The 17,234-nt window shown below is 45.6% G+C and overlaps 1 protein-coding gene across 1 annotated transcript in view; it reads right to left on the minus strand.

The window, feature by feature from the left end:
- Window positions 1-219: 219 nt before the first annotated feature.
- Window positions 220-17,234, minus strand: part of MCM10 (minichromosome maintenance 10 replication initiation factor) — a 33,160-nt gene continuing 16,145 nt past the window's right edge. The window contains exons 11-20 of the mRNA XM_007056555.4: window positions 17,128-17,228; window positions 15,978-16,088; window positions 15,774-15,891; window positions 15,067-15,286; window positions 12,469-12,610; window positions 10,005-10,123; window positions 6,061-6,174; window positions 5,021-5,166; window positions 4,518-4,560; window positions 220-2,680 (exon numbers count right to left, since the gene is read on the minus strand). Of these exons, the coding sequence (XP_007056617.2) occupies window positions 2,597-2,680; window positions 4,518-4,560; window positions 5,021-5,166; window positions 6,061-6,174; window positions 10,005-10,123; window positions 12,469-12,610; window positions 15,067-15,286; window positions 15,774-15,891; window positions 15,978-16,088; window positions 17,128-17,228 (1,198 nt within the window). The 3' untranslated portion in view covers window positions 220-2,596. The remainder of the gene's footprint in view (window positions 2,681-4,517; window positions 4,561-5,020; window positions 5,167-6,060; window positions 6,175-10,004; window positions 10,124-12,468; window positions 12,611-15,066; window positions 15,287-15,773; window positions 15,892-15,977; window positions 16,089-17,127; window positions 17,229-17,234) is intronic.

Genomic DNA, 17,234 nt, shown 5'->3' on the forward strand with positions numbered 1-17,234 from the left:
AGAAACATTTTTTGCAAGGACAACTCTTCTTCCTTCAGCGCTTTACCTTGGCTGAAGAATGAAAGCCCAGAGCTCTTTCCAGTTCCCTAGCTGTACACTGAGGGAAGCTATTAATGAATCTGGTCATGTCTACACTATTGGGTGCTACAATGGACAGGGTTTTGCCATCACTGTAGGTAATCCACCTCCCTGACCGGCAGTAGTTATGTCAACAGAAGAATTCTTGCAAAGACTAGTCACATCTACATCTGGGGATAGGTTGGCTTAACTACACGGCTCAGGAATATGAATTTTTCATACTCCTGAGCAACACAGCTAGGCAGATCTACATTTGTAGACCACAGCCTAGTGTTAATTTTTGTAGTGATAGATTTTGTGCACTGGCAGTGAACTCCTACCAGTCTGAGGCCATGTCTACACATAGGGCTCGTCACTGATGTCGGAACTCCACATCCCAGAGCAACTGTGGCTAGGTTGATGGAAGCATTCTTCTGTTGACATAGCTATGTCTATAGCGGGGGCGAGGTTGGCATAGTTACAGCACTCAGAGGTGTGGATTGTCACATGCCTGAGCTCATAGCTATGTACACCTAAATTTTAAGCCCAGGTCTGGAAGAGAGAATGTTGTCTAGCAACTAGGGCCGGAGGCTGCGAGACAATTCCTCTCGGTTACCAGTCACGTGTGTACTTGGGCAAACCAAGCTACTTTAGCTCCTTGTTTCTGTCAACCTGCCTAAAAGAACTGATCAAAAAAAAAAGCTCTTCAGGAGTTATCATTTATTGTAATACAAATTAACATTTAAACCCCTGGAGCTCTTTATTGTGCAAAGTATTTACAAAATTCCGAGTGACCCCAAATATTTACAATCGTCAATAAATGGCAATACCCATTTGTCAACTGTCCACACAGTGGATTAAAGGCAATGATTCTGAACCTCTTAGGATGGGCAAGACTGAAGGCGACAGCACCAACTGGGGACACTAATTGTTGCGTAGTGTACAGATACGTCTTTACAATTCAAATTACTTACTCCTCATCTGCATAGCTTGTGCAAAAAAGGGTAACATGAGAGCTTTCGAGCTAGAAGTCCACTGGACATGTTAGGATACGTCTACATGACGGAGCCTATGTTGGCATAGGTATGTCAGTACAGCTCCCTAGCACAGATGCAGCTTTTACATCAACAGATTTTCTGTTGATGAAGGACCACCACCGCCCTGAACAGCAGCAGCTACACAGACAGAAGCACTCTTCCTTTAACGTAGCTGAATCAGCACTAGGGGGTTTGGCGACACAGCTGTTTGTCTGGGAATGGTTTTTTCAGACCCCTGACCAACGTAGTTACACTGACATAACTTTTAAGTGTAAACCAAACTGTATGTTGGTCTCTGGGAGTTTGGTCCGAGCACCTACAAATATATTCATGGTTTTAGGAACCTGAGGGACCCTGATGCCACAAACCAGGGCTGCTTCCAAGGAGATTGTCAAATAGGGTAACGTTTGCCAAACACAGTCAGTTTTTCTAGGGAAACTCTGTGGGAGACCTGGCATTCGGGAGCTCATTCAGCTCAATGTGAATCAGATAATATCCCACAAATGGCTACTTCACACATTCAGGCCCTAGGGGGTCCTAAAGACTGTGGTATTTGTATTCATTAAAAAAATTAAAACGCTAGAGAAAGGGTTAAAAGCTATCTAAAATAATCTGTTATTTGTCTGCTCATTAAAGCCACTGACAAAATATTGGCCGATTCATTAAAAGAATTTAAATACCATTTTATAAGTGGCACGTTCTAGGTGTGCGGTTGTAAAGATAACACGTCATCAGTCGGCCCCGGGCAGCCTAGATGCACCGGGCAGTTGGAAGGTGGGGTGCCACTTTCAAAAGCACCTGAGTGGCTTAGACGAAAGTCAAATACCTGTGCTACTCAGGCACTTTTGAAAACTTTACACATGAAGAACTTCCACAAACATCTTGAAATTTCCCCTGTGGATTTCTGGAACCAATGAAAAGTGTCATGCCACATCATGTACCTCTATAAGTTCAACCTGCTATATGTTGCTGCTTATGTACCCTGTAACAATGTGAGGGAATACATCCTAGGGCTGGAATAGCTGAATTAAGACACCATGATGGATTTGTTCTCCATGATGGACCACTATATGAACCACAGAAATGCTACGAGTTCTTGCAGACTGTTTCAAAGGTCCCTCCAAGATTATAATTGTTTACGTCTTACGCATCCGGTGGGGTAGTTCTAATGAACTGTTCTATACACACTTCAGGATCCAGAGGAAACCACTTCTCGGTTCAGATTCCATGATACTAGATGTCTCTTCCCTAAATTAAATTCTGTGAACAGCACGTTCCTAAGAATGAAGGGCATGAACAAGAAATTCACATGAGGTTTCTTCAATCAGTTTAAAAAGTTCGAAGCTGGACATTCCAATCCACATACTGGAGGAAAGATTATGGGACAACCTTGTCCCAAGAAATAGATTGCCCTGCTTGTTTGTTGCAAAACCCAGCACCCAGTTGCTTTATGATAAACAAGTGATTCATTCAGAGACAATGTTGTGAAAATCACTGGTGGATTACTTAAGGCTAGTAAGAAATTTGGGTTGCTCTTCCCCTCTTGGTAAAAGCGTTTCTCCACCAATCTTCGGACCTTTCTTCTCCTAGAAATATTAACATACAAAGGAAGATTTAAATCCAAGCTAAGGTAGCTGCAATATATCATCATCAAAGGAGTCATGGGTGGGCTAAATTATCTGAATAAGTATCTACATAAATCATAAAAATCATGACAATGTTTCAAGAGTTCCTACAGACAATCCTGCAAATGCAACCTCCCACCGTGCCAGTTAAAATAAGGAACCTATACAACAAAAAGCAAAGAATAAACTAAGGATGCCAAAAAATACAGAAACGTACAATACTAAGGCGTTAAAGTGGAGGTTAGGCAGTCCCATACCACAATTTTACACATGCACACTACAATGCCCAACGAAAACTGGGTGAGTTAAAGGGAAACTGTCTAGTTAACATTCTCCCTGCTTTTTCAACCCAAACACATCACCATGTTAATTCATGAAAAAATGCATTTGGAAAATGAAATTGACTAGAAACTGGCTGTGAAACACAGAAGTGAAACTGATCAGTCTGTTTTCACTATCAGAACTGTTACCTTCTTACATTTCTCCCAAACAGCATGCATAGTGGAATGTTACCACAGAAAAAACTTAAGTATCTAAAAATCTAATGTGTTATTTGTAAGCAAGGTAGCCATGTATTTTTTATTTACAACAGTATCATTTTTAAACTGTCAGTGACCTTTCCAGAACAGGACAGCAGTCTGAATTCCCTGGCTCTTGTTGGTTTAAGTCAGTGGTTTTCAACCTATGATCCATGGACCCCTGGGGATCCGCAGACTATGTCTAAGGGATCCATAAAAGGTGACTATGAAAAAAAATTTTCAGATCCCAGAAAAGGCATTCCATTTTTCTGATCAATCAAAAGTATGTGAATAGCCCACCTACAGGTCAAAACCTGGAAGTGTTGTTGTTACCATAGAAGCCCACAGTTTAGTGCCCTTTCTGACACGTCAAATGCTGTGCTGAGCGCACGCAACATTTGTAGCTGAATTCTGTTCAGTCGGTTTTCAGTCCAAGACTTCTAAGGTAGGAGCCTGTAGACCACAGGCTGAATTTCCAAAGGGGCCTATACCTGTGTTCGAAATGTTTTAAGGGTCCACAAATGACAAAAGGTTGAAAACCACTGGTTTAAGGTACATCTTGGAAAAACAAAGTCGTCATTGTAAGTTTGCATTAATGTCTACACGGAATGTACTACCCCTTTAAGAAACAGGCAGGAGCTCACAACCAAAGCAGCCTGGGTGTAATCAGGGGGGCTTGCCCTTGGGCTGGCCTCTTTAAACACGATAAGGAAGCTGAACAGGGGTGAGGGGACTAGACGCATTGTAGGCTGCAATGGGTGGTAGTCGTGCTCTCTCTCAAGGTCCAGGAGACCAGCCTGACCAGGCTCAGAGACTGCTTTGTGGACTTGCAGTTTGGGAGCTCTGAGCCAGCATCCCGAGGTAGGCCATATGATCTGCTGTTACAAGTGCTCCATCCATTTTGTTAGCTTGTGTTTGGCTTCCCCTTGCCCATGAATTTAGTGACACAATTGGAGAAAGGAAGGCTGGGCACATCCGCAGCACCACACCCGGACATAAGGGGGCATACGGTGACAGCACAGGCCTTTTACTATTCAACATATGGACAATTCAGTCGCCACATCATTCCACCACAGATACTTCAGTAGGAGTGGAAGACTTTACATCTTACCGTAGCGTGTGGTGGTTTGGGCCCTGATTAACCATGGCTATTTTTTAAATAGAGAAGCTGTCCCCTTCTCAGACAGCTCATATTAGTGCCAAAACAAAGCTTGGGGAAACCCACTAACAGAAGCAGCCCAGTTCCCACTGTACAACAGAAAGCTTTGGCCCAGGCTTACCTTGAGCATTCCATCACGTTCCCATTTGAAGAGGCCACAGGCGCTGAAAGAGGAAGAGGGAGCGTGAGGGCTTGTCTTCACAAACAGCGGTGCAGCTGTGCCGCTGTTTAACGAAAACGCTACTACACCGACAGGAGAGAGTCTCCCGTCAGCATAGTTATTCCACCCCCACGAGAGGCGGTAGCTATGTCGGTGGGAGAAGCCTTCCTGTGGACACAGCGCTGTCTACACCAGGGGTTTGGGTGGGGGGATAACTGCATTGCTCAGAGTTGTAGATTTTTCACACCCCTGAGCGATGTAGTTATATTGATATAAGATTTGGGGTTTGCTTGGTGCCCTGTACAGAGGATCTCTAGCGAAGCCAAATCCCTTCCATAACGCTTATCAGCAGGGAGTGACAGTTTTGGGCATTAGCACATGCTAATGTTACTGGGATAAAGTGTCCTTAGATTTTTGGTTGGTGCAACTGAACCTGCCAACATGTTCCCGAGAGCCCCTCCTACCTGCAGGGCTTTTTCGGTAGCCTGTCAAAAGATAGGGCTCTGTTTCCACAGGGACACTTGAAGAATCGCTTGACACCATCATGCCAGTGGTATTCATGATTCTCCTTCACACATGTCTCTCGGAGCTTGAAATACGTGTATTTACACTGCAAGGAGGGAGGGAGGGAGGGAGGGAGGGAGAGAGAGAGAGCAGAGACACTATAAGTGAAAGAAGTGTTATTCTGCTGTCCAAGGAGAACTGAGTGTTCATTCGGGATAAGCAGAATGCCACCCCTCCCCCCCATTCTTGCATGCCCAGAGAATGGCCCACTTGATAAGATCACTGCCTCCAAACCCTTCCCATTCTGCCCCTCCCCCTTCTTCACTACCACTTTTTGTCATGTTTGGCCCAATTCCCAGCAAAGTGCAGAGTACAGATAGTCTTCTGTGCAGCCATAGACAGATAGGAGGGAAAGTATGTCAGTGGTTCAAACTATTCAGGCAGGAAGAAACTTCCTTCTGTCCCATGGCATTTTAAATTATGGTAAAGCACCACCTCTGCCATTCCAAATGGAGCCACTGAAATGCAGATTAAAAAAATTTAGCTGTTTGGATGCCTTTTGCTATGTTCCAAGGCACCTGAGCTCATTCTTCACCCAGTCCTAGAATACTCCAGATTCCAGTACAAAGTTTCAGACTGGCAAGAATTATGAGAGACTATCGAGTCTGATCTAAGTGAAACAATCTGGTAATCAGTTGCTGGGAAGCAGATCTTCCCCAGAGTGACTTAGGTGCTGGGAACCCACAAAGGGGCACTTAACTTTGCTTCCGGAAATCTCAAATGCAATACTAAAATCTGTGCTATTTCACCAAAGCTCTAACTCCTTCAATATCACTCACTGCTCCAGCTGGTATAATCAAGAACCTTCATAAGGACCAAGTGGTTTTCTTTCTAATCACCAATCCAGGCTTCAGCAGAGATAGCGGCTGAAGGCCTCACTCAAATCCAGTTCAAACCAGTCTGCATGCTCCACGCACCTGCCTGCTCCAGTGTCACTCACCGTTTTACACGTCGCAATCCGACACTTCACTTCTTTAATGTTCTTCATCGTCTCTTCCAGTTGTTCTTTTTTCACCAGAGGTTCAAAGTACCGTTCCTGCAGCTCAGCCTCAGCCTGCCAGAGCACAAGAGAGGCACTGTCATCTGATATACAAACAGCGCACCTAGAAACAGTGCGAGCAGCTCCGCATCTAGTGGGTTGGCCAGGACTGCTACATACCACCCCGGAGAGACTGAAATCTCTGAACGACAGATGAATGTTCAGAAGCTCCGAATAATCCATTTCGTGTGCGTTCCTTGTTTGAAAGAGTACAGTATGTAACGCACACGCTGCATTTCACCCACTGCTGAAATGCAGCCATCACCCAGGCAGATCTCAGATGCTGATTAACAGCTAACACATGACTTGGTTACACTCACTTCTGTACTGAAGTGTAAAGTGCAGGGAGGCATGCAGGATGACCTGAACTGGGATTTGCCCAGGCTGCCATAGTCAGCATTCAGACTCTTACGAAAAGTGCCGTGAGATCTTTACTGATTAGTATCTTAGGTTTACGCATCTCATCTCCAGTCGCACAGTGCCCCTCACACCATCCTGGGGAGTTGTTACAGTACTGTTACCTAGGGAGGTGGTAGAATCTCCATCCTTAGAGGTTTTTAAGGCCCGGCTGGGATGATTTAGTTGGTGTTGGTCCTGCTTTGAGCAGGGGGTTGGACTAAATGACCTCCTGAGTTCTTTTCCAACCCTACTCTTCTGTGATTCTATGACACTGAGTCAAGGGGAACAGCGCCATCTACTGGATCACCTGTACCACTGCCCACATTTTAGTCAAAAGCTTGGGCTCTGCAACCCCTCTGCCCACAGCCATGGTTACAACACAGAAGTGGAACGAAATAGGCATGTGTCCATTTTCTGGAGAGCAAAGTGACTCCATAGATATGAATATTTGCAATAGCTGGCCCGCTATAAAACAACTGCTTAGATTATAAGCTCTTTGGGACAGGGACTGTCTTGTTCTGTTTGAACAACATCTAGTACAATGGGGTCCTGGTCTATGACTGGGACTCCTGGCGCTGATAACTGGCACTCTCAGTTGTGCACAGGGGAGAACTAGATTCCAGAGAAACTTCAATCCCCTTATGGTTTCTAGAAAGGGAGAGCATGGAGGCCACATGGATGGAGCGTGTGTGGGGAGCGAGCCAGCCTCGAGGAAGAGGAGGAGGGCCACAAGCTGATGATGTTAGGACAGAGTGCATGTCAGGCAGGAGGGGACAGACAGGGTGCTAGACGGCAGCTAACTGCAGAAGAGGGAAACAGTGACCGAGACTGACAAGGTGTAAATGCCCTTGTACCAGGAACTAGTCCAGCTTTGGTGTTTCAAAGTCTGTGGCTCTGACTTCAGATCAAATTTGATCAGTTTAGCAGTAAAATGACAGGGAGTGGGTCAAATCCTCCTCTCTGGGTAAATCTACACTGCTGCTAGAGGTGTGATTTCCAGCTCAGGCAGACACTCCTGCACTAGCTTTGATCAAGCCAGCACTATTATATATATATATATATATATATATATATATATATATATATATATATATATATATATATATATATATATATATATATAAACCTAGCACTGCAGCCATCACAGCATAGGCCAGCTGCTCAAGTACATACCTAGGGTCTCAGACAGGACTGTATGTGGGGCTGCTATTTTTAGCATGCTAACTCGATCAAAGCTAGCGAGGGAATGTGTACCTGAGCTGGAAGTTACAGCTCCAGCTGCAGTGGAGACACACCCACAGTAAAAGCAGTGTAGACCCAAAGTTCAGCGGAGATATTCCAGATTTACACCCGTAGCAGAGCAGAATTTGGAACTATGCAAAGTCAACCTGGGCTCTCAAAGGCCTTGTCAGCCACACCAGAGAATCACATAATAGCAACCAGCACTGCTGGGACTGAACCAGTGCAAACTGCAATACTGCACGGTGGTCATACTAGCCATTCTATGTCACGCACACTGCCACTTATAACGCTCCCTGCCGGAGCTTTAGGACACAGGGGCATTGTACCTGTCCCACGACACCTAGGCCAGCACCCTGGAAGAGATTCATGATGGTTTGTTCCAGTGGGTGCCTCAATTGCTCTGTCTTTCATAATAATGCGCTGGTTTTAGTCACTCCTCATAGCAAAGCTGCATTTCAGGGTGTGTCTAAGTGTGTATGCTACAGGGGGGCACTGTACATTCAGCATCTCAGAAACACCTGCAGGATTGTGCTTGGGCCAACAAAGGGAAATGAGAATTCTTATTCGAAAACCTTTTATTAGGTGCCACAGCAGTTACTAGCCTTTAACAATAAATTAAAAAATCAGGACTTGTAGGTTCACCTTGAGACTAAACTGGTCTTTAGAACAGATGTCAATTTTACAAAATAAATAGAAAGTAAAGCATTCTGAGCTCCTCCCATGAAAAGTGCTATAAATACGCTAAGAATTATAACCAGTGTGAGCATCTCCCTTATTACGCACACCCACACACCATTGCAACTGTGTCTTAAAAGGGACACTGTCAAGTTAAAAATCTAAATCTTGGTGTTATCACCCCATCTAACATTAAACCTGACAGTATAATTTAGATATTTAATAGCTGTGTTTTCACTGGCTCTTTGCACCTCATGCACCTTGAACAATGATGCTAGACAGTTTCACCTCCTAGTTTTCATATATTATACTCCTGGGGGAATTCTGCACCAAAATATTAAAAATTCTGCACACAATATTTTTAAATTCTGCATATTTTGTCAAAATAACACAATATCATCACATCAGTTTCAATTACTTTGGTAATTTATTTCAAAATACCTGTCAGCAACTTTGTCAGACACAAAAAATCATTCTCCCAGGAGTAGAGAGTTAAAGAAACTCCTAGGACAACCTAGTTCCTGTTTCTCAGCTCCCTTCCCTCCATAGCCCAGCCGTGGGCAACCCCCCAGCCCAGACACCTGCACACCCTCCTCCCAGAACCCAGCAGTGACACCCCCCGCCCCCCAAGCCCGGACACTCACACCCCCTCCTCCCAGAACTCAGCTGCACCCCCCCCCACCAGCCCAGACACCCTCATCCCCTACCCCCCAGAGCCCAGTCATAGGGCACATCCCCAGCCCAGACACTCACATCCCTTTGCCCCCAGAACCCAGCCGTGCCCCCCCAACCCCAGACACCTGCTCTTTCCCAGAACCCAGCCGCAGGTCGCTCCCAGCTTCCCCGCTCCACCCCCCAAGAACCCAGTCACATTCCAGACACCTGCACTCCCCCCTTCCCCAGAGCCCAGACACAGGGCACCCTCCAGCCCAGAAACTCGCACCCCCTACTCCCCAGAGCTCAGCCACGGGGCACCCTCCAGCCCAGACACCTGCACCTCCTCTCCCCCAGAGCCCAGCCACAGGGCCCACCCCCAGCCCAGACACCCTCACCTACTACTCTCCAGAGCCCAGCCCCAGCCCTCCAGGCCAGACACTTGCCCCCCGCCCCCAAGAGCCCAGGGATCCAGAGAGAGAAACAACCTGATGCTGGATTGTTTCCTACACGTAGCTAGCGTCCTTCCTTCAGCCAGGAACTGTAGCTGCCGGGATCCCTCCAGCTCCCTCCCCCTGGCATTGTCTTCTATATGTGAGCTGGGCTCTGCCAGGTCACATTCTGCATTGTGCAGTGGCGCAGAATTCCCCCAGAAGTAATATTAGTACAATGCTGCAGTGTCTACAAGGGAATGTGGAAATTCAAACAAATGAATTTCACTGGAATTTTTTTAAATTGTGGAAACATTTCTAGTGAATGCATATTTTGTAAAAGCTCATGTACACAACACCTAGGTTTGGATGTTAGAGTGTCTAATTATTTGTAATGATCCTGAACTTTCACTCTCAGTGCAAGTATATGTACAAAGCAATTACCTCCTTAAGGACGCCCACGTGCTTGGACTTGGCATTCAGGATTTTCTGGAACTCTTCAGACTCCAGATATGCCAGCTGTTCTCGACGTTTCTTTTGGGCAGGTTCTAGTTCATCTGCAGCTAGAGAAACAAGACAGGGTTGCTGTTTATGCCGCTGGATAAGTTTAAAATCATGCTCTGCTTTCTAAGCATAACCATCATTTTGTACTTTACAAACAACAAGTACTCGAAGCGATGTCTCAAGTCGTATGAAATAACATTTTGTAAAGGAGAAGTGAGTGAGAATAGGGTGTGTAATTAGTGCAGTAGCTACAGGCCTTAGGCTAAATTCCAATCCAGTCATCACAAGAGAAAATAAAATGCTACTAACAATGTCAGCTTCCTCTTCTGCAGATCTCAAAGCACTTTACAAACAATTAAGCTTCCCAACACTTTTATGAGATTGGTATTATTCCCATCATGCAGAGGGGAAAACTCAACCAGAGGTTAAGTGACTTACCAGAATACACATGGCAAGTCAGTAGCAGAGCTGGAAGGAGAAGCTATGAGTCACACTCGCGCTGTAGCCACTAAATCACTTTCCTTGACGAGATTTAGCCAAGTATGTAATTTGTGTACAATTACAAATACTATAATACCTTGAGGCCACGGGAGGAAAACAGGCTTAGAATAGCAGGTATCGTACACACCGAGTGAGGTTTCTTGCCAGAGCAGGATCAAAGCCCAGTGGATTCTGTAGCAAGCTGGACCTACATGCTGCAGCATTATCCCTGGATTCTGGAGACTAGAAATTCTGCAGCAGCCTCATTAAAATGAAGAGGCTTGGAACCAATTAACTATGAAGGTCAATGAGGATAGCAGAGCCCGTGTTACCTATTGGGATAGTCAGTTAGTTTATGGCAAGCTCAAGTTTGCAATATGCTGCACTACTGACAACCAGCAGCATTGGGTAAGTTGTTTGGGGAGAGCAGGAGGCAAGCTGAAGATTTCGGCAGCCTTACACACACACGATACTGCAGAAGCCAGGGGAAGTGCTGTGGGGTAAGTAAAGCAGCAGGAAATGTTTCTGCTAAAATGATCAACAGCAAAGTAGTCAGCAATAGTGACATTTACAGGTGAGATTTTCAACAATGCCTAACTGACTTAGGAGCACAAGTCCCATTGCCTTTCCAAGAGATTTGTGCATACCCCATTCATAAAAGTGTTAACTCTGAAAATTAAGGATGACATTTCAGGATAGGATTAGGAGATTTAGGAAAAGAAGCCTCTCAGGGTCCATGGGACTCCTGCTCCTACATCAGTTGGGCAGAATTGGAATTCCCACCCTAAATTGTCATCTCTTGGTTTCAGAGTTAACATCCATTGTGACAAATGGAGCAGTGTGCACTTCAGGGAAACGGGGAGAATATTTATCTCACAGGATGACTGTGAGGCATTATACAATGCTTTGCTCTGCTTGAACATCTTCCAGCCAACAGTTGCAACATGCTTGATATGTTCATGAATAAACACGTTGATGTTTCTACCATGCTCTCAGCTCCTGCATCATATATGATCCAGGAGCACTTAGTAACAATACACATTTTAAAAAAAAATCACGACTAGAGATCATGACTAGGTTAAAGATTTAAAACCAGAATTACAAATTTTGTGTTTCTATTCCTTCCAACAGCAGAAAATCCAATAGCACTCATCCTATTTTTCATTTTTAAAAAAAATCTGGGCATGATCTCTGACAGATTAAATCTAACAGAATGCGAAGTATTTAAAGGTAGTGATCCAGTACCATTTCAGCTACATCATGTTCCCTCATGCAACAACAGGACAATTGGAAAGATAATATTGATATCTATTTTAATAGTCCATTCCAAGTGGAATTTCCACTATTAGGTTAAAAGGGAAATCATTGAGCTACTGTTCCACATAATGCAAAATGAGCAAACCCAACTCAGAAGAAAAGAGCACTGCTTTTATACAGAAACCCAGTTACATGCTGCTTTATTATTATTTAGATTGCACAATATCGGGCACATCCTTTAGTATCAGTTCCCTATCTGTGAAATTGAGCTCAGACTTCCCTCCCTCGGGGGGGTGTTGGGAGGATAAATTCATGAATGTTTGGGAGGTGCTAAGGTACTGTGGTGATGGGAGCCATAGACGATAAATATTTGAGGCTGGAGCTATTAAAGCCTAGAGCTTTCAGGGTCTGTCTCCATAGCAGCAGGATACCGCACCTTTGTCACCAGATCCATCATGAAATTAGGCCTTTTAAAATCAGGTTGAAAACCTGTTTTAGTTCCAAATCTCTTTGACACAGTCTGTGATTTTAGTTACAAAAGTACTTTTGTAATTCATCAGCAGCTGCTGAGCTGAACATGGTTGGTCGTAAGGCACCTGGTGATACTTGGAGGGTACTGTGTTGTACAACGCACTCACTTTTTAAAGTCAGGTCTGTGCTTTCATACCTTGTGATGAGGGGATGTTTTTCTCAACTCTCTCCATGATCTCCAGAACTTCGGCAAGATCAGATCGTTTCCGTTTAACACTGTTTGGGTTGGTTTTATTGAGGATTTGGCCTTTTGCTCGCAGTTTCTTTATAGCAGCCAACTAGAAGATGGGAATTAAATGTTAATGTTGAACACAAGTATCCAAGGTCACACATTCCTAATTCCAAGGCAGATGGGAAAATGTCAACTGGAAGAAGCAATAAGGTGTTCTAGACTTAGCATGGGCATCCCAACCAAATTCTAATCCCAACTCTGCATTTCCTAGTAGTGTAGCCTTTGCCAAATCACCCAACCTCTGACTCAGTTTCCCAATCTGTAAAACGAGGCTGATAATTCTCACTGGTGTGTTACGGGGCTACGTGTCTGAGATCCAGACGAAGGTGCTGGACAAGATAGAGAGGAGCTAGAACAAAGAAAATTGCATTTTCAAGGCAGAAAGGAAACATCATTGGAGATTTCTATATAAATCACTCTAATAACTGGGCACTAAAAGAAACTTGCAGATAACCCTCCAAATCTATCCAAAAATGTTAGATTCCTCTCTTCTATCTCACTAGCGAGGAGTTGATTTTCTCTTACAGACAAGAAATTAAACCCCTGCAAAGGAAAGATGTACCTATTATCTGCTGTCTGGGAACCAGACTACTAAAGCTCATGGCAGCGAGGGTGGAAAAATACAGATTACAATGAATCCGCTGTGCTGCTGAATGTACAAGGTACATCCTAGCACTCCAAAGATTTCACTTGGATGTTAACTGACTGAGGCAAAGGACCCAGCCACGAAGGGGTTACATTTAATAAAATGATCAAGAGCTAAGTTCCCTCTAAGCTGCACAGCCACGCAGCTGCCTATTAAACCCTGCGCCGGGGCTCAGGGCTGCGCCAGGGAGAGATGCCTCTCCCCCAGGGCGGACCTGCCGCAGCCGGGGGAGAGGCACCCCTCCCCCGGCCCCAATATGGACCTGCCCCAGATCTGCTGTGGCCAGGGGAGAGGAGACCCTCCCTTGGCCCAGCCCAGCCCCGCCAGAGCTGCCGCAGCTGGGGAGAGGCGCCTCTCCCTCGGCCCCGAGCTGCTGCGGCGAGAGAGAGCTGGGGAGAGTCCTCTCTCCCCACCGCAGGCCTGCAGCCCAAACCCCTCATCCCTGGCCCCACCCCAGAGCCCACACCCCCTGCACCCCAACCCTCTCCCCCAGCCCTGAGCCCCCTCCTGCACCCTGAAGCCCTCATCCCCAGCCCTACCCCAGAGCCTGCACCCCAGTCAGAGCCCTCATACCCCCAAACCCCAACCCTCTGCCCCGAGCCCCCTCCCACACCCCAAACCCCTCATCCCCAACCCCACCCCAGAGCCCACATCCCCAGCCAGAGCCCTCACTTCCCTCCTGCACCCCAACCCTCTGCCCCCTCCCACTCTCCGAACCCCTCGGCCCCACCCCCACCACATTAATTTTGTTACATGCACCAATATGAAGGTGATGTGTCACACATCACCTCCATATTGGTGCACATAACAAAATTCATTCCGTACATGGACGTAAAAAATTAGAGGGAACACTGATACTTTTATAACATTTCTGAGGAGCTTAAAACTCAAAACATCTCTCAAAATGGAAAACAAAACAGGCTTTAGTAAACAGAGTGCGGATAACACTCTTGCTTTCTGTGCAGCCACTGCAGATCTCCCAGGTTTGTCTCAGAAACCAGGGCAAACAAGAATTTAGGTTTGCACAATGCATAATATGAGCTTTCAGGGAAAGCCTTTGGCCTCTGGGAGTGAATGTGCTTATGCACCCCATCCTGGTACATGTACTGAGCTTGTCTTCTGGTGCTGACATTTTAAATCCCTGCTGTGTACTGTCCTAGAAACACACAAATACGTCTCCTTCAAAGCAATCTCCAAAGAATGGCCACTTGCTGAAGGGGGAGTCAATCCCACCTTCAGATCAAAGGAAGCTGAAGTGCAGCAGGTTTGTGACTCAACTTCTTTTTTAAAGTCAATTTCACAGTGTGAGACACCAGACTGATGGTCAGATACAGTGAAGTGCTAGGGGGTGCAAGCTCCCCCTACGCAAGGCAGTGGGCCTCAATCCTGACCTGGAGCGGACCACCCCCAGGAGTAGGAAGTACCCAATCCATGCCCACTCAGTCCTTGGCTAAGACTGACAGCAAGGGTGCCAGTTAGAACGATGGCTTCTGTGATGCTGACACTTGTGCCTTAGGATTTAGACTGACAGCAAATCATTTCTCATAGGCCAGTCAGTAATAACTCACTCATGACTGACTCAGGCAGGATTTCAACCAGCAAGAGGTGAGACTCCAAATCCCAGTGCCAGAAGTTTGCATAGCAGAGATTTTCTTTAGCAGATATCCTACCACTTTGAATACTTACTAAAAGACAAACTAGTAGCATGTGTCTTGGACACGATCAGCTAAACGGAATTAGAAGCTTACAGTGGGGCACAACAGAGCTTAACACGTTGATCTCGGAAGTAAAGGCTGCATGTTGCAACATGACCCATGTCAGGAGCTCAAAGTCCAACTGTTCAAAGGGATTGTTACCTTTTTAGCTTCTGCTAAACCATTCAGTTTTGGTACTGGAGGTGGAGAATCATCAAAGAAGAGGACGTCATCACCCTCAGAGAAGCCTATCCCCAGCCTAGGTGCTTGAGGGGTTGACATTTTTGCAGCTTTGGGAAATTCAGCCCGTGGGGTTGGAGAGCGGAGCCCTGAGGAGGATGGTAAAGCTGGGCTATTGGTTTTTGTTGTCTTCTGAAGAAACCTAAAAGAGGACAAAAATACCGAAGCATAGTCATGATTCATCTTGGCAAATCGAAAAGCTCAAAAATAGTACAATTGACTTTTGAAGCCATGTTGCAAGCCATTGTTCAATGAGAGAGGCCTTGCCTGTATTGCTATTAAAGCATTCTGCATGTCACCCAGTTGGATAGTGCAGTTAGGCCGTTCAGTTTCCTTTTAATCAGAGCTCAAACCACTCTGCAAACATTAAGGCTCACCGCAACCCTGTGAGGTAGGTAAGTCAGTCACAGAGTAGGCAGATCCCAGGAATCATGGTTCCCAGCCTCCTGCTCTAACACTCTCCCTACATTATCCTTTCTGGTTCTCAGGCACAATGATGCGGCATTTGACTGTTCACTGAAATAAGCCTCATGATATTGCTAGTTAGATTAGGTTTCATAAAACTTTAAACCCTCCCACCCTACAGGACAGTCTGCCTGTAAAACATCAGATGATGGAGAGTGTTTTACCGCCTCTGTATATCTTCTGATCGCTTTTTTCTGGCCTCCAGCATTTGCTGTTTCTGTTGTTTGAGCAGTGCTGAAGCGGAGATAGACTGGAACGCAGATCCTTGCTTCCCTCGAGCATCTGAAATAAATATACAGACACTGAGACGTGCAAGGAATGAGCCAAGGCTCAGCAAAGGGGAGTGTCACGGGAGTACCTGGACATACCTGCTGCATCTGCTTTGGCCAAGTGTTTGCAGAGGTTTCGTGCTCCAAAGGTTGGCATTGCCAACAATTCTTTGAATTCATCAGTACATGGCATGGGTCTCTTCACCATACCTGGAGCAGCGTACAAAAAACCCAACAGACTCAGAACCAGGAAGGGAAATGTAGGTCTGGCTTCAGCACTCACACTTAATGCATCAAACATTTCTAACATGAGAATGGCTATGAAACATAATATTCAGTGCTCACATAGTACTCTCATCTTAACAGAGGTCACAAACTAGCTTCACAACATCCCACCTCTTTATTTTGGTACTTAGATGGCCCCATTACTCTAGTATCTGAGCACTTCACTATCTTTAATGTATTTATCCTCACAACACCCCTGGGAGGTAGGGACGTGTTTTACAAAGGGGGAATGGAAGCAGAGAGATACTAAGTGACTTGTACAGCATCACACAGAAATACACCAATTGAACCAAATCTCCCAAGTTCCACACTAGTGTCCTAACCACTAGACCAGCCTTCCTCTCTCCCCTGGGAGGCCCAACAAGGGCTATCCTATTTACAGAAAGGGAAATGGAGGCAGAGAGGTTAAGTGACTTGCTCAATGCCATGGAAGAAGTGTGTCAGAGCCAGGATTAGCACTCTTGAGATCCCCACCTCCCAGGACTGTGCTGGGACCGCCCCAGCATGCCTCTCTCTTCGGGGCATACTCAATGTCCCCAGAAATCGTGAAAACCCTGTTTCCAATGGTTCAAGTCATTTGTTTTCAGCCCAGTGATTCACAATTGGAGATCTTAGAATTACCAGTGCTCCCTCAGTCTAGCAGTAACTTTTTCATGCTGGCCAAGGACTGGATGGAGCAAGTTCCACATTTTGGCCAGTAATTTTCTATCCCAGAGGTATGTGCGTGCAGGAGGTTGTATAATAAAATAGAGATACAAAACATACTCTGAAGAGAGCTGGACAGTCTCTGTGCAGCTGTGATACCAGAGGGAGGAGTTTAGATCATTTGGGGAAGTGAATTCAAACTGGCCATCTTTGTAACTACAGAATTTCCCAGAGGCTCTAAACTAGCTCACACATCATGGGCTCCACAGACATGTCACACAGCAGGCGGAAAGCATGTGACGGGAAAAAAGAAAGTTACCTATTTTCTCTCTAGTTTCCTGTACAATTGCATCGGTTCCTTTTACGACCAGATTCGTGAGAGTGGTTTGTATCTTCTTCTTAGGGGCTGCAGCTGCTGCACTACAG

The sequence above is a fragment of the Chelonia mydas genome, chromosome 1 (genome assembly GCF_015237465.2).
Source record: "Chelonia mydas isolate rCheMyd1 chromosome 1, rCheMyd1.pri.v2, whole genome shotgun sequence".
Classification (NCBI taxonomy): Eukaryota; Metazoa; Chordata; order Testudines; family Cheloniidae; genus Chelonia; species Chelonia mydas.